The sequence below is a fragment of the Taudactylus pleione genome, unplaced genomic scaffold, assembly GCF_031769625.1.
Source record: "Taudactylus pleione unplaced genomic scaffold, aTauple2 ptg001106l, whole genome shotgun sequence".
NCBI lineage: Eukaryota > Metazoa > Chordata > Amphibia > Anura > Myobatrachidae > Taudactylus > Taudactylus pleione.
The window spans coordinates 381,027-401,481 of record NW_028285507.1 but is presented as its reverse complement, the minus strand read 5'-3'; the positions used below and the strand labels follow the sequence as shown (position 1 = coordinate 401,481).

General features: G+C 55.2%; 1 protein-coding gene across 2 annotated transcripts in view; it reads right to left on the bottom strand.

Moving 5' to 3' along the window:
- Positions 1 to 20,455, bottom strand: part of LOC148453722 (uricase-like) — a 187,955-nt gene that overhangs the window by 71,309 nt on the left and 96,191 nt on the right. For both annotated transcript variants that reach the window (XM_088461813.1, XM_088461812.1), the window contains exon 2: positions 3,131 to 3,349. In XM_088461813.1, coding sequence (XP_088317939.1) covers positions 3,131 to 3,349 — 219 coding nt within the window. The remainder of the gene's footprint in view (positions 1 to 3,130; positions 3,350 to 20,455) is intronic.

Genomic DNA, 20,455 nt, shown 5'->3' with positions numbered 1-20,455 from the left:
TGATGTGACCCCTAGTGTGTGTGTGTGTGACCATGTGATGGGGAATATAGAGTGTAAGCACTGGGGCAGGGAGTGATGTGACCCCTAGTGTGTGTGTGTGTGTGACCATGTGATGGGGAATATAGAGTGTAAGCACTGGGGCAGGGAGTGATGTGACCCCTAGTGTGTATGTGTGTGACCATGTGATGGGGAATATAGAGTGTAAGCACTGGGGCAGGGAGTGATGTGACCCCTAGTGTGTATGTGTGTGACCATGTGATGGGGAATATAGAGTGTAAGCACTGGGGCAGGGAGTGATGTGACCCCTAGTGTGTATGTGTGTGACCATGTGATGGAGAATATAGAGTGTAAGCACTGGGGCAGGGAGTGATGTGATCCCTAGTGTGTATGTGTGTGACCATGTGAGGGGGAATATAGAGTGTAAGCACTGGGGCAGGGAGTGATGTGACCCCTAGTGTGTGTGTGTGACCATGTGAGGGGGAATATAGAGTGTAAGCACTGGGGCAGGGAGTGATGTGACCCCTAGTGTGTATGTGTGTGACCATGTGATGGGGAATATAGAGTGTAAGCACTGGGGCAGGGAGTGATGTGACCCCTAGTGTGTATGTGTGTGACCATGTGATGGGGAATATAGAGCGTAAGTACTGGGGCAGGGAGTGATGTGACCCCTAGTGTGTATGTGTGTGACCATGTGATGGGGAATATAGAGCGTAAGCACTGGGGCAGGGAGTGATGTGACCCCTAGTGTGTATGTGTGTGACCATGTGATGGGGAATATAGAGCGTAAGCACTGGGGCAGGGAGTGATGTGACCCCTAGTGTGTATGTGTGTGACCATGTGATGGGGAATATAGAGTAAGCTCCATTGGAGCAGGGACTGATGTGACTGACTATTATCTTTAAACGCTGCAGAATATGTGTGCGCTATATAAATAACTGGTAATACATACTGTAAATATACTGTAGGTTTTTGATGAATATTTACAAAGCTCCGGCAATAAAATAAACCTTATTATAAGTGCTCCATGTTACATTACGCAGGTTAATTACATCATCTGACTTTGCTTTTCTCACACTATGGGCCTGATTGAGAGACGGACCCTACTGTGATTTCGTACGCAACGCAGCTGCAAAAATATACTAATGGTTACAAAGATCACCTGAGCATACGGACGCCCACCGCTGCCTCCTTACATGCGTACGACGTCGCTTACCTGCGTAAATATTGGTAACATCGACACACACATCGAGCGGCCATCTTGGCCTTGCGGAAGGTTTGACGCTCTGCGTTTTTCAGACAAACCCGTCACCACCCCCCAAACACTGACAGCCTGTCACTCACATTCCTCTGTGTCCCCGTAATCGCAATGCGATCGCTGCAGTGCGGCTTACACACATGCGCAGCGGCAAAGAATCGCTCGATCTGTGTACGTAATCACCTTTGCATTCATCTCTAAATCAGGCCCAATGTTGTTACTCTATTTCTATAGCACCATTTATATTATGCAGAACGGCACATAATACCCCCTGTGACTCTTACCACACACATTGCTGTTGTTTCCCACTTTGGGCCTGATTCAGACCCACTCGCGAGCGGCTGTCCGCTCGCAAGTGGATCGATGGTGTGCACTGCGCATGCGCACGACGGAGGGAGCTCCGTCGTGCGCATGCGCCAGACGCGACGAGCGAAGGAAAGTCCTTCGCTCGTTGTGTCTGATCAAAGGGGGCGTGCTGTCGATGTTGATTGACAGCACGCCCCCTTTTTTGGGGGCGTGCCGGGGGCATGCCTCCCTGACGGGGGCGTTCCTAAGGGACCGCCTGCCGTCAGAAGCCGGCCCACTGACATCACTAGTGATGTCAGTGGGAGTGATTTTGGCTCTGATAGAGCCAAAATCACTCCGGGCCTTGCGGTTGAAAACCTCAACCGCAGGCTCCGGCTCGCAGTGGCGATGGTCGCGATGGTCAAGACCATCGCGGCCATCAAACTGCACGCTCGTATAGGCTGTGGGTGGTGACCCACAGCTATACGAGCGTCCAGGAGGACGCTCCATAGTTATGGAGGCCGGCCCTCATTCAGAGCGTGCGCTCTGCTCAGAGCGTCCGGCTCTGAATGAGTGCCTTTATCTCCTTTTCCTTACAGCACAACAGTAACATACACTGATTTCCCACCAGGAGGCAGCAGGAAAGTCAGCAGATAAAGTGTACACATCCCTACAAAGCCCCTTCTGGTGTCCCGGATCATCTATCTCCCTATGGGGTCTGCATTGTCTGTGGGTCGTCAGCGGGTATAGACGGTGCAAAGATCAGCTCACACCAGTCAGTGCAGAGTTTTTTGAAGTATTTTGTTTTATTTATGGAAAGGTTTGCATACATCTGCCTGTAGGTGTTGGTGATGGGTAATATAGTTTAGGGTTTGATGTATGATTTAGATAGTTTCCTTTTACTTGAAGTGGTTTCTAAATCCTTGCTTAGTTTTCCCTTGCAGGTGGTGGATTGTATATAGGTAGTAGGGTAGATAAGTGTTTGTATTAGGTTAGGAAAAGTATAATATGAAGTAATATTATGTATTTTTTTTGCTTTTTTTATTAAGTTTTTGATTTTATGTAATTATTTATTTACATTTTATGTATTTATTATTATTATACTTGTTGGAAGTTTTAATAAAACGAAGCATGACCAGTCAGTGCAGAAAACCTCGTATCTGACCTTCTCCAAATGTCAACAAGCGGGCCAGGATTCCTATTGGCCAGGATGCTCCATCCAGTGATGGGGGCGCCGGACCCTCCCGGCAGTGCTACCTGGGGCCAGTTCTGTCTGCCAAAAGTCTGTGCTGCTGATCTGTCAGTCAAAAGCATCAGCGCCGGATGATGAGGGAGGGGAGAGGGGGCGATTTATGCTGGTACAGCCACCACGAAGTCTGTTTACTAACTGCCAAAGGAGGGGGCGCCAGTCCCTTACTTTGCCAGGTGCGCTCGGACCCCTAGTTACACCCCTGGTCAACAATCCCCCAAAAATTGTTTAACTAAAGGTCTCACTAACGCATCTCATCTAGTGTAACGGGCATTACAGACTGATTTCCCCAAACTGTCCTGTTTGTGTGGAAGGACCAGGAATAATTAGGCAGGAGTTACCCCTTTCAGCTTTGCCAGGGCATAGACCGTATTCTTCACGGTGTCTGTGGGGATGATGTCAGAATTATCCCCATACAAATAATCTTTCTTTGATTTCAAGGTGAGCTGGACGGAGGCTTCGATTTCTTTGATAAAGTGAAGTTTTCCATCTCTTTTAATCTGAAGGACTTTAACCGAGTTCTTCCCGTAACCCGTGCGCACAAATTCCACATCCGCGTCCTAAAACAGAAATAGTGTCAGAATGATTTATACGGGTTTTATAGGATAAAGCAGCAGAAAATGGGAGGTTTGTGCAACTTCAGAACAATTCATTTAGTATTCATTCATATCGAGGGAAACCTGTTGATCTAATTACTGTAATGTAGCAACTGGGAACTAGAGGTAGGGTCCTGTAATGTAGCGGCAGGGAACTAGGGGTAGGGTCCTGTAATGTAGCGGCAGGGAACTAGGGGTAGGGTCCTGTAACGTAGCGGCAGGGAACTAGCGGTAGGGTCCTATAATGTAGCGGCAGGGAACTAGGGGTAGGGTCCTGTAATGTAGCGGCAGGGAACTAGGGGTAGGGTCCTGTAATGTAGCGACTGGGAACTAGGGGTAGGGTCCTGTAATGTCGCGGCAGGGAACTAGGGGTAGGGTCCTGTAATGTAGCGTCAGGGAACTAGGGGTAGGGTCCTGTAATGTAGCAGCAGGGAACTAGGGGTAGGGTCCTGTAATGTAGCGGCAGGGAACTAGGGGTAGGGTCCTGTAATGTAGCGGCAGGGAACTAGGGGTAGGGTCCTGTAATGTAGCGGCAGGTAACTAGGGGTAGGGTCCTGTAATGTAGCGACTGGGAACTAGGGGTAGGGTCCTGTAATGTAGCGGCAGGGAACTAGGGGTAGGGTCCTGTAATGTAGCGGCAGGGAACTAGGAGTAGGGTCCTGTAATGTAGCAGCAGGGAACTAGGGGTAGGGTCCTGTTATGTAGCGGCTGGGAACTAGGGGTAGGGTCCTGTAATGTAGCGGCAGGGAACTAGGGGTAGGGTCCTGTAATGTAGCGGCAGGGAACTAGGGGTAGGGTCCTGTAATGTAGGGGCAGGGAACTAGGGGTAGGGTCCTGTAATGTAGGGGCAGGGAACTAGGGGTAGGGTCCTGTAATGTAGCGGCAGGGAACTAGGGGTAGGGTCCTGTAATGTAGCGACTGGGAACTAGGGGTAGGGTCCTGTAATGTAGCGGCAGGGAACTAGGAGTAGGGTCCTGTAATGTAGCGGCAGGGAACTAGGGGTAGGGTCCTGTAATGTAGCGGCTGGGAACTAGGGGTAGGGTCCTGTAATGTAGCGGCAGGGAACTAGGGGTAGGGTCCTGTAATGTAGCGGCAGGGAACTAGGGGTAGGGTCCTGTAATGTAGGGGCAGGGAACTAGGGGTAGGGTCCTGTAATGTAGGGGCAGGGAACTAGGGATAGGGTCCTGTAATGTAGCGGCGGGGAACTAGGGGTAGGGTCCTGTAATGTAGCGGCGGGGAACTAGGAGTTGGGTCCTGTAATGTAGCGGCAGGGAACTAGGGGTAGGGTCCTGTAATGTAGCGGCAGGGAACTAGGGGTAGGGTCCTGTAATGTAGCGGCAGGGAACTAGGGGTAGGGTCCTGTAATGTAGCGGCAGGGAACTAGGGGTAGGGTCCTGTAATGTAGCGGCAGGGAACTAGGGGTAGGGTCCTGTAATGTAGCGGCAGGGAACTAGGGGTAGGGTCCTGTAATGTAGCGGCAGGGAACTAGGGGTAGGGTCCTGTAATCTAGCGGCAGGGAACTAGGGGTAGGGTCCTGTAATGTCGCGGCAGGGAACTAGGGGTAGGGTCCTGTAATGTAGCGGCAGGGAACTAGGGGTAGGGTCCTGTAATTTAGCGGCAGGGAACTAGGGGTAGGGTCCTGTAATTTAGCGACAGGGAACTAGGGGTAGGGTCCTGCAATGTCGCGGCAGGGAACTGGGGGTAGGGTCCTGCAATGTCGCGGCAGGGAACTGGGGGTAGGGTCCTGTAATGTCGCGGCAGGGAACTGGGGGTAGGGTCCTGTAATGTAGCGGCAGGGAACTGGGGGTAGGGTCCTGTAATGTAGCGGCAGGGAACTAGGGGTAGGGTCCTGTAATGTAGCGGCAGGGAACTAGGGGTAGGGTCCTGTAATGTAGCGGCAGCGAACTAGGGGTAGGGTCCTGTAATGTAGGGGCAGGGAACTAGGGGTAGGGTCCTGTAATGTAGGGGCAGGGAACTAGGGGTAGGGTCCTGTAATGTAGCGGCAGGGAACTAGGAGTAGGGTCCTGTAATGTAGCGGCAGGGAACTAGGGGTAGGGTCCTGTAATGTAGTGGCAGGGAACCAGGGGTAGGGTCCTGTAATGTAGCGGCAGGGAACTAGGGGTAGGGTCCTGTAATTTAGCGGCAGGGAACTAGGGGTAGGGTCCTGTAATGTCGCGGCAGGGAACTAGGGGTAGGGTCCTGTAATGTCGCGGCAGGGAACTAGGGGTAGGGTCCTGTAATGTAGCGGCAGGGAACTAGGGGTAGGGTCCTGTAATGTAGCGGCAGGGAACGAGGGGTAGGGTCCTGTAATGTAGCGGCAGGGAACGAGGGGTAGGGTCCTGTAATGTAGCGGCAGGGAACGAGGGGTAGGGTCCTGTAATGTAGCGGCAGGGAACTAGGGGTAGGGTCCTGTAATGTAGCGGCAGGGAACTAGGGGTAGGGTCCTGTAATGTAGCGGCAGGGAACTAGGGGTAGGGTCCTGTAATGTAGGGGCAGGGAACTAGGGGTAGGGTCCAGTAATGTAGGGGCAGGGAACTAGGGGTAGGGTCCTGTAATGTAGGGGCAGGGAACTAGGGGTAGGGTCCTGTAATGTAGCGGCAGGGAACTAGGGTTAGGGTCCTGTAATGTAGCGGCTGGGAACTAGGGGTAGGGTCCTGTAATGTAGCGGCAGGGAACTAGGGGTAGGGTACTGTAATGTAGCGGCAGGGAACTAGGGGTAGGGTCCTGTAATGTAGCGGCAGGGAACTAGGGGTAGGGTCCTGTAATGTAGCGGCAGGGAACTAGGGGTAGGGTCCTGTAATGTAGCGGCAGGGAACTAGAGGTAGGGTCCTGTAATGTAGCGGCAGGGAAGTAGGGGTAGGGTCCTGTAATGTAGCGGCAGGGAAGTAGGGGTAGGGTCCTGTAATGTAGCGGCAGGGAAGTAGGGGTAGGGTCATGTAATGTAGCGGCAGTGAAGTAGGGGTAGGGTCCTGTAATGTAGCGGCAGGGAACTAGGGGTAGGGTCCTGTAATGTAGCGGCAGGGAACTAGGGGTAGGGTCCTGTAATGTAGCGGCAGGGAACTAGGGGTAGGGTCCTGTAATGTAGCGGCAGGGAACTAGGGGTAGGGTCCTGTAATGTGTAATGTAGCGGCTGGGAACTATGGGTAGGGTCCTGTAATGTAGGGGCAGGGACCTAGGGGTAGGGTCCTGTAATGTAGCGGCAGGGAACTAGGGGTAGGGTCCTGTAATGTAGCGGCAGCGAACTAGGCGTAGGGTCCTGTAATGTAGCGGCAGGGAACTAGGGGTAGGGTCCTGTAATGTAGCGGCAGGGAACTAGGGGTAGGGTCCTGTAATGTAGCGGCAGGGAACTAGGGGTAGGGTCCTGTAATGTAGCGGCAGGGAACTAGGGGTAGGGTCCTGTAATGTAGGGGTAGGGAACTAGTGGTAGGGTCCTGTAATGTAGGGGCAGGGAACTAGGGGTAGGGTCCTGTAATGTAGGGGCAGGGAACTAGGGGTAGGGTCCTGTAATGTAGCGGCAGGGAACTAGGGGTAGGGTCCTGTAATGTAGCGGCAGGGAAGTAGGGGTAGGGTCATGTAATGTAGCGGCAGGGAAGTAGGGGTATGGTCCTGTAATGTAGCGGTAGGGAACTAGGGGTAGGGTCCTGTAATGTAGCGGCAGGGAACTAGGGGTAGGGTCCTGTAATGTAGAGGCAGGGAACTAGAGGTAGGGTCCTGTAATGTAGCGGCAGGGAACTAGGGGTAGGGTCCTGTAATGTGTAATGTAGCGGCTGGGAACTATGGGTAGGGTCCTGTAATGTAGCGGCAGGGAACTAGGGGTAGGGTCCTGTAATGTAGCGGCAGGTAAGTAGGGGTAGGGTCATGTAATGTAGCGGCAGGGAACTAGGCGTAGGGTCCTGTAATGTAGCGGCAGAGAACTAGGGGTAGGGTCCTGTAATGTAGCGGCAGGGAACTAGGGGTAGGGTCCTGTAATGTAGCAGCAGGGAACTAGGGGAAGGGTCCTGTAATGTAGCGGCAGGGAACTAGGGGTAGGGTCCTGTAATGTAGGGGTAGGGAACTAGGGGTAGGGTCCTGTAATGTAGGGGCAGGGAACTAGGGGTAGGGTCCTGTAATGTAGGGGCAGGGAACTAGGGGTAGGGTCCTGTAATGTAGCGGCAGGGAACTAGGGGTAGGGTCCTGTAATGTAGCGGCAGGGAATTAGGGGTAGGGTCCTGTAATGTAGCGGCAGGGAAGTAGGGGTAGGGTCCTGTAATGTAGCGGCAGGGAACTAGGGGTAGGGTCCTGTAATGTAGGGGCAGGGAACTAGGGGTAGGGTCCTGTAATGTAGGGGCAGGGAACTAGGGGTAGGGTCCTGTAATGTAGCGGCAGGGAACTAGGGGTAGGGTCCTGTAATGTAGCGGCAGGGAACTAGGGGTAGGGTCCTGTAATGTAGCGGCAGGGAACTAGGGGTAGGGTCCTGTAATGTAGGGGCAGGGAACTAGGGGTAGGGTACTGTAATGTAGCGGCAGGGAACTAGGGGTAGGGTCGTGTAATGTAGCGGCAGGGAACTAGGAGTCGGGTACTGTAATGTAGCGGCAGGGAACTAGGGGTAGGGTCCTGTAATGTAGCGGAAGGGAACTAGGGGTAGGGTCCTGTAATGTAGCGGCAGGGAACTAGGTGTAGGGTCCTGTAATGTAGCGGCAGGGAACTAGGGGTAGGGTCCTGTAATGTAGCGGCAGGGAACTAGGGGTAGGGTCCTGTAATGTAGCGGCAGGGATCTAGGGGTAGGGTCCTGTAATGTAGCGGCAGGGAACTAGGGGTAGGGTCCTGTAATGTAGCGGCAGGGAACTAGGGGTAGGGTCCTGTAATGTAGCGGCAGGGAACTAGGGGTAGGATCCTGTAATGTAGCGGCTGGGAACTAGGTGTAGGGTCCTGTAATGTAGCGGCAGGGAACTAGGGGTAGGGTCCTGTAATGTAGCGGCAGGGAACTAGGAGTAGGGTCCTGTAATGTAGCGGCAGGGAACTAGGGGTAGGGTCCTGTAATGTAGCGGCTGGGAACTAGGGGTAGGGTCCTGTAATGTTGCGGCAGGGAACTAGGGGTAGTGTCCTGTAATCTAGCGGCAGGGAACTAGGGGTGGGGTCCTGTAATGTAGGGGCAGGGAACTAGGGGTCGGGTCCTGTAATGTAGGGGCAGGGAACTAGGGGTCGGGTCCTGTAATGTAGCGGCGGGGAACTAGGGGTAGGGTCCTGTAATGTAGCGGCGGGAAACTAGGGGTAGGGTCCTGTAATGTAGCGGCAGGGAACTAGGGGTAGGGTCCTGAAATGTAGCGGCAGGGAACTAGGGGTAGGGTCCTGTAATGTAGCGGCAGGGAACTAGGGGTAGGGTCCTGTAATGTAGCGGCAGGGAGCTAGGGGTAGGGTCCTCTAATGTAGCGGCAGGGAACTAGGGGTAGGGTCCTGTAATGTAGCGGCAGGGAACTAGGGGTAGGGTCCTGTAATTTTGCGGCAGGGAACTAGGGGTAGGGTCCTGTAATGTCGCGGCTGGGAACTAGGGGTAGGGTCCTGTAATGTCGCGGCAGGGAACTAGGGGTAGGGTCCTGTAATGTCGCGGCAGGGAACTAGGGGTAGGGTCCTGTAATGTAGCGGCAGGGAACTAGGGGTAGGGTCCTGTAATGTAGCGGCAGGGAACTAGGGGTAGGGTCCTGTAATGTGTAATGTAGCGGCTGGGAACTATGGGTAGGGTCCTGTAATGTAGGGGCAGGGACCTAGGGGTAGGGTCCTGTAATGTAGCGGCAGGGAAAGAGGGGTAGGGTCCTGTAATGTAGCGGCAGGGAACGAGGGGTAGGGTCCTGTAATGTAGCGGCAGGGAACTAGGCGTAGGGTCCTGTAATGTAGCGGCAGGGAACTAGGGGTAGGGTCCTGTAATGTAGCGGCAGGGAACTAGGGGTAGGGTCCTGTAATGTAGCGGCAGGGAACTAGGGGTAGGGTCCTGTAATGTAGCGGCAGGGAACTAGGGGTAGGGTCCTGTAATGTAGGGGCAGGGAACTAGGGGTAGGGTCCTGTAATGTAGGGGCAGGGAACTAGGGGTAGGGTCCTGTAATGTAGGGGCAGGGAACTAGGGGTAGGGTCCTGTAATGTAGCGGCAGGGAAGTAGGGGTAGGGTCATGTAATGTAGCGGCAGGGAAGTAGGGGTAGGGTCCTGTAATGTAGCGGCAGGGAACTAGGGGTAGGGTCCTGTAATGTAGCGGCAGGTAACTAGGGGTAGGTCTTGTAATGTAGCGGCAGGGAACTAGGGGTAGGGTCCTGTAATGTGTAATGTAGCGGCTGGGAACTATGGGTAGGGTCCTGTAATGTAGGGGCAGGGACCTAGGGGTAGGGTCCTGTAATGTAGCGGCAGGGAACTAGGGGTAGGGTCCTGTAATGTAGCGGCAGGGAACTAGGCGTAGGGTCCTGTAATGTAGCGGCAGGGAACTAGGGGTAGGGTCCTGTAATGTAGCGGCAGGGAACTAGGGGTAGGGTCCTGTAATGTAGCGGCTGGGAACTAGGGGTAGGGTCCTGTAATGTAGCGGCAGGGAACTAGGGGTAGGGTCCTGTAATGTAGGGGCAGGGAACTAGGGGTAGGGTCCTGTAATGTAGGGGCAGGGAACTAGGAGTAGGGTCCTGTAATGTAGGGGCAGGGAACTAGGGGTAGGGTCCTGTAATGTAGCGGCAGGGAACTAGGGGTAGGGTCCTGTACTGTAGCGGCAGGGAACTAGCGGTAGGGTCCTGTAATGTAGCGGCAGGGAACTAGGGGTAGGGTCCTGTAATGTAGGGGCAGGGAACTAGGGGTAGGGTACTGTAATGTAGCGGCAGGGAACTAGGGGTAGGGTCTTGTAATGTAGCGGCAGGGAACTAGGAGTCGGGTACTGTAATGTAGTGGTAGGGAACTAGGGGTAGGGTCTTGTAATGTAGCGGCAGGGAAGTAGGGGTAGGGTCCAGTAATGTAGCGGCAGGGAACTAGGGGTAGGGTCCTGTAATGTAGCGGCAGGGAACTAGAGGTAGGGTCCTGTAATGTAGCGGCAGGGAACTAGGGGTAGGGTCCTGTAATGTAGCGGCAGGGATGTAGCGACTGGGAACTAGGGGTAGGGTCCTGTAATGTAGCGGCAGGGAACTAGGGGTAGGGTCCTGTAATGTAGCGGCAGGGAACTAGGAGTAGGGTCCTGTAATGTAGCGGCAGGGAACTAGGGGTAGGGTCCTGTAATGTAGTGGCAGGGAACCAGGGGTAGGGTCCTGTAATGTAGCGGCAGGGAACTAGGGGTAGGGTCCTGTAATTTAGCGGCAGGGAACTAGGGGTAGGGTCCTGTAATGTCGCGGCAGGGAACTAGGGGTAGGGTCCTGTAATGTCGCGGCAGGGAACTAGGGGTAGGGTCCTGTAATGTAGCGGCAGGGAACTAGGGGTAGGGTCCTGTAATGTAGCGGCAGGGAACGAGGGGTAGGGTCCTGTAATGTAGCGGCAGGGAACGAGGGGTAGGGTCCTGTAATGTAGCGGCAGGGAACGAGGGGTAGGGTCCTGTAATGTAGCGGCAGGGAACTAGGGGTAGGGTCCTGTAATGTAGCGGCAGGGAACTAGGGGTAGGGTCCTGTAATGTAGCGGCAGGGAACTAGGGGTAGGGTCCTGTAATGTAGGGGCAGGGAACTAGGGGTAGGGTCCAGTAATGTAGGGGCAGGGAACTAGGGGTAGGGTCCTGTAATGTAGGGGCAGGGAACTAGGGGTAGGGTCCTGTAATGTAGCGGCAGGGAACTAGGGGTAGGGTCCTGTAATGTAGCGGCAGGGAACTAGGGTTAGGGTCCTGTAATGTAGCGGCTGGGAACTAGGGGTAGGGTCCTGTAATGTAGCGGCAGGGAACTAGGGGTAGGGTACTGTAATGTAGCGGCAGGGAACTAGGGGTAGGGTCCTGTAATGTAGCGGCAGGGAACTAGGGGTAGGGTCCTGTAATGTAGCGGCAGGGAACTAGGGGTAGGGTCCTGTAATGTAGCGGCAGGGAACTAGAGGTAGGGTCCTGTAATGTAGCGGCAGGGAAGTAGGGGTAGGGTCCTGTAATGTAGCGGCAGGGAAGTAGGGGTAGGGTCCTGTAATGTAGCGGCAGGGAAGTAGGGGTAGGGTCATGTAATGTAGCGGCAGTGAAGTAGGGGTAGGGTCCTGTAATGTAGCGGCAGGGAACTAGGGGTAGGGTCCTGTAATGTAGCGGCAGGGAACTAGGGGTAGGGTCCTGTAATGTAGCGGCAGGGAACTAGGGGTAGGGTCCTGTAATGTAGCGGCAGGGAACTAGGGGTAGGGTCCTGTAATGTAGCGGCAGCGAACTAGGCGTAGGGTCCTGTAATGTAGCGGCAGGGAACTAGGGGTAGGGTCCTGTAATGTAGCGGCAGGGAACTAGGGGTAGGGTCCTGTAATGTAGCGGCAGGGAACTAGGGGTAGGGTCCTGTAATGTAGCGGCAGGGAACTAGGGGTAGGGTCCTGTAATGTAGGGGTAGGGAACTAGTGGTAGGGTCCTGTAATGTAGGGGCAGGGAACTAGGGGTAGGGTCCTGTAATGTAGGGGCAGGGAACTAGGGGTAGGGTCCTGTAATGTAGCGGCAGGGAACTAGGGGTAGGGTCCTGTAATGTAGCGGCAGGGAAGTAGGGGTAGGGTCATGTAATGTAGCGGCAGGGAAGTAGGGGTATGGTCCTGTAATGTAGCGGTAGGGAACTAGGGGTAGGGTCCTGTAATGTAGCGGCAGGGAACTAGGGGTAGGGTCCTGTAATGTAGAGGCAGGGAACTAGAGGTAGGGTCCTGTAATGTAGCGGCAGGGAACTAGGGGTAGGGTCCTGTAATGTGTAATGTAGCGGCTGGGAACTATGGGTAGGGTCCTGTAATGTAGCGGCAGGGAACTAGGGGTAGGGTCCTGTAATGTAGCGGCAGGGAAGTAGGGGTAGGGTCATGTAATGTAGCGGCAGGGAACTAGGCGTAGGGTCCTGTAATGTAGCGGCAGAGAACTAGGGGTAGGGTCCTGTAATGTAGCGGCAGGGAACTAGGGGTAGGGTCCTGTAATGTAGCAGCAGGGAACTAGGGGAAGGGTCCTGTAATGTAGCGGCAGGGAACTAGGGGTAGGGTCCTGTAATGTAGGGGTAGGGAACTAGGGGTAGGGTCCTGTAATGTAGGGGCAGGGAACTAGGGGTAGGGTCCTGTAATGTAGGGGCAGGGAACTAGGGGTAGGGTCCTGTAATGTAGCGGCAGGGAACTAGGGGTAGGGTCCTGTAATGTAGCGGCAGGGAAGTAGGGGTAGGGTCCTGTAATGTAGCGGCAGGGAAGTAGGGGTAGGGTCCTGTAATGTAGCGGCAGGGAACTAGGGGTAGGGTCCTGTAATGTAGGGGCAGGGAACTAGGGGTAGGGTCCTGTAATGTAGGGGCAGGGAACTAGGGGTAGGGTCCTGTAATGTAGCGGCAGGGAACTAGGGGTAGGGTCCTGTAATGTAGCGGCAGGGAACTAGGGGTAGGGTCCTGTAATGTAGCGGCAGGGAACTAGGGGTAGGGTCCTGTAATGTAGGGGCAGGGAACTAGGGGTAGGGTACTGTAATGTAGCGGCAGGGAACTAGGGGTAGGGTCGTGTAATGTAGCGGCAGGGAACTAGGAGTCGGGTACTGTAATGTAGCGGCAGGGAACTAGGGGTAGGGTCCTGTAATGTAGCGGAAGGGAACTAGGGGTAGGGTCCTGTAATGTAGCGGCAGGGAACTAGGGGTAGGGTCCTGTAATGTAGCGGCAGGGAACTAGGGGTAGGGTCCTGTAATGTAGCGGCAGGGAACTAGGGGTAGGGTCCTGTAATGTAGCGGCAGGGATCTAGGGGTAGGGTCCTGTAATGTAGCGGCAGGGAACTAGGGGTAGGGTCCTGTAATGTAGCGGCAGGGAACTAGGGGTAGGGTCCTGTAATGTAGCGGCAGGGAACTAGGGGTAGGATCCTGTAATGTAGCGGCTGGGAACTAGGGGTAGGGTCCTGTAATGTAGCGGCAGGGAACTAGGGGTAGGGTCCTGTAATGTAGCGGCAGGGAACTAGGAGTAGGGTCCTGTAATGTAGCGGCAGGGAACTAGGGGTAGGGTCCTGTAATGTAGCGGCTGGGAACTAGGGGTAGGGTCCTGTAATGTTGCGGCAGGGAACTAGGGGTAGTGTCCTGTAATCTAGCGGCAGGGAACTAGGGGTGGGGTCCTGTAATGTAGGGGCAGGGAACTAGGGGTCGGGTCCTGTAATGTAGGGGCAGGGAACTAGGGGTCGGGTCCTGTAATGTAGCGGCGGGGAACTAGGGGTAGGGTCCTGTAATGTAGGGGCAGGGAACTAGGGTTAGGGTCCTGTAATGTAGCGGCTGGGAACTAGGGGTAGGGTCCTGTAATGTAGCGGCAGGGAACTAGGGGTAGGGTCCTGTAATGTAGCGGCAGGGAACTAGGGGTAGGGTCCTGTAATGTAGCGGCAGGGAACTAGGGGTAGGGTCCTGTAATGTAGCGGCAGGGAACTAGAGGTAGGGTCCTGTAATGTAGCGGCAGGGAAGTAGGGGTAGGGTCCTGTAATGTAGCGGCAGGGAAGTAGGGGTAGGGTCCTGTAATGTAGCGGCAGGGAAGTAGGGGTAGGGTCATGTAATGTAGCGGCAGTGAAGTAGGGGTAGGGTCCTGTAATGTAGCGGCAGGGAACTAGGGGTAGGGTCCTGTAATGTAGCGGCAGGGAACTAGGGGTAGGGTCCTGTAATGTAGCGGCAGGGAACTAGGGGTAGGGTCCTGTAATGTAGCGGCAGGGAACTAGGGGTAGGGTCCTGTAATGTGTAATGTAGCGGCTGGGAACTATGGGTAGGGTCCTGTAATGTAGGGGCAGGGACCTAGGGGTAGGGTCCTGTAATGTAGCGGCAGGGAACTAGGGGTAGGGTCCTGTAATGTAGCGGCAGCGAACTAGGCGTAGGGTCCTGTAATGTAGCGGCAGGGAACTAGGGGTAGGGTCCTGTAATGTAGCGGCAGGGAACTAGGGGTAGGGTCCTGTAATGTAGCGGCAGGGAACTAGGGGTAGGGTCCTGTAATGTAGCGGCAGGGAACTAGGGGTAGGGTCCTGTAATGTAGGGGTAGGGAACTAGTGGTAGGGTCCTGTAATGTAGGGGCAGGGAACTAGGGGTAGGGTCCTGTAATGTAGGGGCAGGGAACTAGGGGTAGGGTCCTGTAATGTAGCGGCAGGGAACTAGGGGTATGGTCCTGTAATGTAGCGGCAGGGAAGTAGGGGTAGGGTCATGTAATGTAGCGGCAGGGAAGTAGGGGTATGGTCCTGTAATGTAGCGGTAGGGAACTAGGGGTAGGGTCCTGTAATGTAGCGGCAGGGAACTAGGGGTAGGGTCCTGTAATGTAGAGGCAGGGAACTAGAGGTAGGGTCCTGTAATGTAGCGGCAGGGAACTAGGGGTAGGGTCCTGTAATGTGTAATGTAGCGGCTGGGAACTATGGGTAGGGTCCTGTAATGTAGCGGCAGGGAACTAGGGGTAGGGTCCTGTAATGTAGCGGCAGGGAAGTAGGGGTAGGGTCATGTAATGTAGCGGCAGGGAACTAGGCGTAGGGTCCTGTAATGTAGCGGCAGAGAACTAGGGGTAGGGTCCTGTAATGTAGCGGCAGGGAACTAGGGGTAGGGTCCTGTAATGTAGCAGCAGGGAACTAGGGGAAGGGTCCTGTAATGTAGCGGCAGGGAACTAGGGGTAGGGTCCTGTAATGTAGGGGTAGGGAACTAGGGGTAGGGTCCTGTAATGTAGGGGCAGGGAACTAGGGGTAGGGTCCTGTAATGTAGGGGCAGGGAACTAGGGGTAGGGTCCTGTAATGTAGCGGCAGGGAACTAGGGGTAGGGTCCTGTAATGTAGCGGCAGGGAAGTAGGGGTAGGGTCCTGTAATGTAGCGGAGGGAAGTAGGGGTAGGGTCCTGTAATGTAGCGGCAGGGAACTAGGGGTAGGGTCCTGTAATGTAGGGGCAGGGAACTAGGGGTAGGGTCCTGTAATGTAGGGGCAGGGAACTAGGGGTAGGGTCCTGTAATGTAGCGGCAGGGAACTAGGGGTAGGGTCCTGTAATGTAGCGGCAGGGAACTAGGGGTAGGGTCCTGTAATGTAGCGGCAGGGAACTAGGGGTAGGGTCCTGTAATGTAGGGGCAGGGAACTAGGGGTAGGGTACTGTAATGTAGCGGCAGGGAACTAGGGGTAGGGTCGTGTAATGTAGCGGCAGGGAACTAGGAGTCGGGTACTGTAATGTAGCGGCAGGGAACTAGGGGTAGGGTCCTGTAATGTAGCGGAAGGGAACTAGGGGTAGGGTCCTGTAATGTAGCGGCAGGGAACTAGGGGTAGGGTCCTGTAATGTAGCGGCAGGGAACTAGGGGTAGGGTCCTGTAATGTAGCGGCAGGGAACTAGGGGTAGGGTCCTGTAATGTAGCGGCAGGGATCTAGGGGTAGGGTCCTGTAATGTAGCGGCAGGGAACTAGGGGTAGGGTCCTGTAATGTAGCGGCAGGGAACTAGGGGTAGGGTCCTGTAATGTAGCGGCAGGGAACTAGGGGTAGGATCCTGTAATGTAGCGGCTGGGAACTAGGGGTAGGGTCCTGTAATGTAGCGGCAGGGAACTAGGGGTAGGGTCCTGTAATGTAGCGGCAGGGAACTAGGAGTAGGGTCCTGTAATGTAGCGGCAGGGAACTAGGGGTAGGGTCCTGTAATGTAGCGGCTGGGAACTAGGGGTAGGGTCCTGTAATGTTGCGGCAGGGAACTAGGGGTAGTGTCCTGTAATCTAGCGGCAGGGAACTAGGGGTGGGGTCCTGTAATGTAGGGGCAGGGAACTAGGGGTCGGGTCCTGTAATGTAGGGGCAGGGAACTAGGGGTCGGGTCCTGTAATGTAGCGGCGGGGAACTAGGGGTAGGGTCCTGTAATGTAGCGGCGGGAAACTAGGGGTAGGGTCCTGTAATGTAGCGGCAGGGAACTAGGGGTAGGGTCCTGAAATGTAGCGGCAGGGAACTAGGGGTAGGGTCCTGTAATGTAGCGGCAGGGAACTAGGGGTAGGGTCCTGTAATGTAGCGGCAGGGAGCTAGGGGTAGGGTCCTCTAATGTAGCGGCAGGGAACTAGGGGTAGGGTCCTGTAATGTAGCGGCAGGGAACTAGGGGTAGGGTCCTGTAATTTTGCGGCAGGGAACTAGGGGTAGGGTCCTGTAATGTCGCGGCTGGGAACTAGGGGTAGGGTCCTGTAATGTCGCGGCAGGGAACTAGGGGTAGGGTCCTGTAATGTCGCGGCAGGGAACTAGGGATAGGGTCCTGTAATGTAGCGGCAGGGAACTAGGGGTAGGGTCCTGTAATGTAGCGGCAGGGAACTAGGGGTAGGGTCCTGTAATGTAGCGGCAGGGAACGAGGGGTAGGGTCCTGTAATGTAGCGGCAGGGAACGAGGGGTAGGGTCCTGTAATGTAGCGGCAGGGAACTAGGGGTAGGGTCCTGTAATGTAGCGGCAGGGAACTAGGGGTAGGGTCCTGTAATGTAGCGGCAGGGAACTAGGGGTAGGGTCCTGTAATGTAGCGGCAGGGAACTAGGGGTAGGGTCCTGTAATGTAGTGGCAGGGAACCAGGGGTAGGGTCCTGTAATGTAGCGGCAGGGAACTAGGGGTAGGGTCCTGTAATTTAGCGGCAGGGAACTAGGGGTAGGGTCCTGTAATGTTGCGGCAGGGAACTAGGGGTAGGGTCCTGTAATGTCGCGGCAGGGAACTAGGGGTAGGGTCCTGTAATGTAGCGGCAGGGAACTAGGGGTAGGGTCCTGTAATGTAGCGGCAGGGAACGAGGGGTAGGGTCCTGTAATGTAGCGGCAGGGAACGAGGGGTAGGGTCCTGTAATGTAGCGGCAGGGAACGAGGGGTAGGGTCCTGTAATGTAGCGGCAGGGAACTAGGGGTAGGGTCCTGTAATGTAGCGGCAGGGAACTAGGGGTAGGGTCCTGTAATGTAGCGGCAGGGAACTAGGGGTAGGGTCCTGTAATGTAGGGGCAGGGAACTAGGGGTAGGGTCCAGTAATGTAGGGGCAGGGAACTAGGGGTAGGGTCCTGTAATGTAGGGGCAGGGAACTAGGGGTAGGGTCCTGTAATGTAGCGGCAGGGAACTAGAGGTAGGGTCCTGTAATGTAGCGGCAGGGAAGTAGGGGTAGGGTCCTGTAATGTAGCGGCAGGGAAGTAGGGGTAGGGTCCTGTAATGTAGCGGCAGGGAAGTAGGGGTAGGGTCCTGTAATGTAGCGGCAGTGAAGTAGGGGTAGGGTCCTGTAATGTAGCGGCAGGGAACTAGGGGTAGGGTCCTGTAATGTAGCGGCAGGGAACTAGGGGTAGGGTCCTGTAATGTAGCGGCAGGGAACTAGGGGTAGGGTCCTGTAATGTAGCGGCAGGGAACTAGGGGTAGGGTCCTGTAATGTGTAATGTAGCGGCTGGGAACTATGGGTAGGGTCCTGTAATGTAGGGGCAGGGACCGAGGGGTAGGGTCCTGTAATGTAGCGGCAGGGAACTAGGGGTAGGGTCCTGTAATGTAGCGGCAGCGAACTAGGCGTAGGGTCCTGTAATGTAGCGGCAGGGAACTAGGGGTAGGGTCCTGTAATGTAGCGGCAGGGAACTAGGGGTAGGGTCCTGTAATGTAGCGGCAGGGAACTAGGGGTAGGGTCCTGTAATGTAGCGGCAGGGAACTAGGGGTAGGGTCCTGTAATGTAGGGGTAGGGAACTAGTGGTAGGGTCCTGTAATGTAGGGGCAGGGAACTAGGGGTAGGGTCCTGTAATGTAGGGGCAGGGAACTAGGGGTAGGGTCCTGTAATGTAGCGGCAGGGAACTAGGGGTAGGGTCCTGTAATGTAGCGGCAGGGAAGTAGGGGTAGGGTCATGTAATGTAGCGGCAGGGAAGTAGGGGTATGGTCCTGTAATGTAGCGGTAGGGAACTAGGGGTAGGGTCCTGTAATGTAGCGGCAGGGAACTAGGGGTAGGGTCCTGTAATGTAGAGGCAGGGAACTAGAGGTAGGGTCCTGTAATGTAGCGGCAGGGAACTAGGGGTAGGGTCCTGTAATGTGTAATGTAGTGGCTGGGAACTATGGGTAGGGTCCTGTAATGTAGCGGCAGGGAACTAGGGGTAGGGTCCTGTAATGTAGCGGCAGGGAAGTAGGGGTAGGGTCATGTAATGTAGCGGCAGGGAACTAGGCGTAGGGTCCTGTAATGTAGCGGCAGAGAACTAGGGGTAGGGTCCTGTAATGTAGCGGCAGGGAACTAGGGGTAGGGTCCTGTAATGTAGCAGCAGGGAACTAGGGGAAGGGTCCTGTAATGTAGCGGCAGGGAACTAGGGGTAGGGTCCTGTAATGTAGGGGTAGGGAACTAGGGGTAGGGTCCTGTAATGTAGGGGCAGGGAACTAGGGGTAGGGTCCTGTAATGTAGGGGCAGGGAACTAGGGGTAGGGTCCTGTAATGTAGCGGCAGGGAACTAGGGGTAGGGTCCTGTAATGTAGCGGCAGGGAAGTAGGGGTAGGGTCCTGTAATGTAGCGGCAGGGAAGTAGGGGTAGGGTCCTGTAATGTAGCGGCAGGGAACTAGGGGTAGGGTCCTGTAATGTAGGGGCAGGGAACTAGGGGTAGGGTCCTGTAATGTAGGGGCAGGGAACTAGGGGTAGGGTCCTGTAATGTAGCGGCAGGGAACTAGGGGTAGGGTCCTGTAATGTAGCGGCAGGGAACTAGGGGTAGGGTCCTGTAATGTAGCGGCAGGGAACTAGGGGTAGGGTCCTGTAATGTAGGGGCAGGGAACTAGGGGTAGGGTACTGTAATGTAGCGGCAGGGAACTAGGGGTAGGGTCGTGTAATGTAGCGGCAGGGAACTAGGAGTCGGGTACTGTAATGTAGCGGCAGGGAACTAGGGGTAGGGTCCTGTAATGTAGCGGAAGGGAACTAGGGGTAGGGTCCTGTAATGTAGCGGCAGGGAACTAGGGGTAGGGTCCTGTAATGTAGCGGCAGGGAACTAGGGGTAGGGTCCTGTAATGTAGCGGCAGGGAACTAGGGGTAGGGTCCTGTAATGTAGCGGCAGGGATCTAGGGGTAGGGTCCTGTAATGTAGCGGCAGGGAACTAGGGGTAGGGTCCTGTAATGTAGCGGCAGGGAACTAGGGGTAGGGTCCTGTAATGTAGCGGCAGGGAACTAGGGGTAGGATCCTGTAATGTAGCGGCTGGGAACTAGGGGTAGGGTCCTGTAATGTAGCGGCAGGGAACTAGGGGTAGGGTCCTGTAATGTAGCGGCAGGGAACTAGGAGTAGGGTCCTGTAATGTAGCGGCAGGGAACTAGGGGTAGGGTCCTGTAATGTAGCGGCTGGGAACTAGGGGTAGGGTCCTGTAATGTTGCGGCAGGGAACTAGGGGTAGTGTCCTGTAATCTAGCGGCAGGGAACTAGGGGTGGGGTCCTGTAATGTAGGGGCAGGGAACTAGGGGTCGGGTCCTGTAATGTAGGGGCAGGGAACTAGGGGTCGGGTCCTGTAATGTAGCGGCGGGGAACTAGGGGTAGGGTCCTGTAATGTAGCGGCGGGAAACTAGGGGTAGGGTCCTGTAATGTAGCGGCAGGGAACTAGGGGTAGGGTCCTGAAATGTAGCGGCAGGGAACTAGGGGTAGGGTCCTGTAATGTAGCGGCAGGGAACTAGGGGTAGGGTCCTGTAATGTAGCGGCAGGGAGCTAGGGGTAGGGTCCTCTAATGTAGCGGCAGGGAACTAGGGGTAGGGTCCTGTAATTTTGCGGCAGGGAACTAGGGGTAGGGTCCTGTAATGTCGCGGCTGGGAACTAGGGGTAGGGTCCTGTAATGTCGCGGCAGGGAACTAGGGGTAGGGTCCTGTAATGTCGCGGCAGGGAACTAGGGATAGGGTCCTGTAATGTAGCGGCAGGGAACTAGGGGTAGGGTCCTGTAATGTAGCGGCAGGGAACTAGGGGTAGGGTCCTGTAATGTAGCGGCAGGGAACGAGGGGTAGGGTCCTGTAATGTAGCGGCAGGGAACGAGGGGTAGGGTCCTGTAATGTAGCGGCAGGGAACTAGGGGTAGGGTCCTGTAATGTAGCGGCAGGGAACTAGG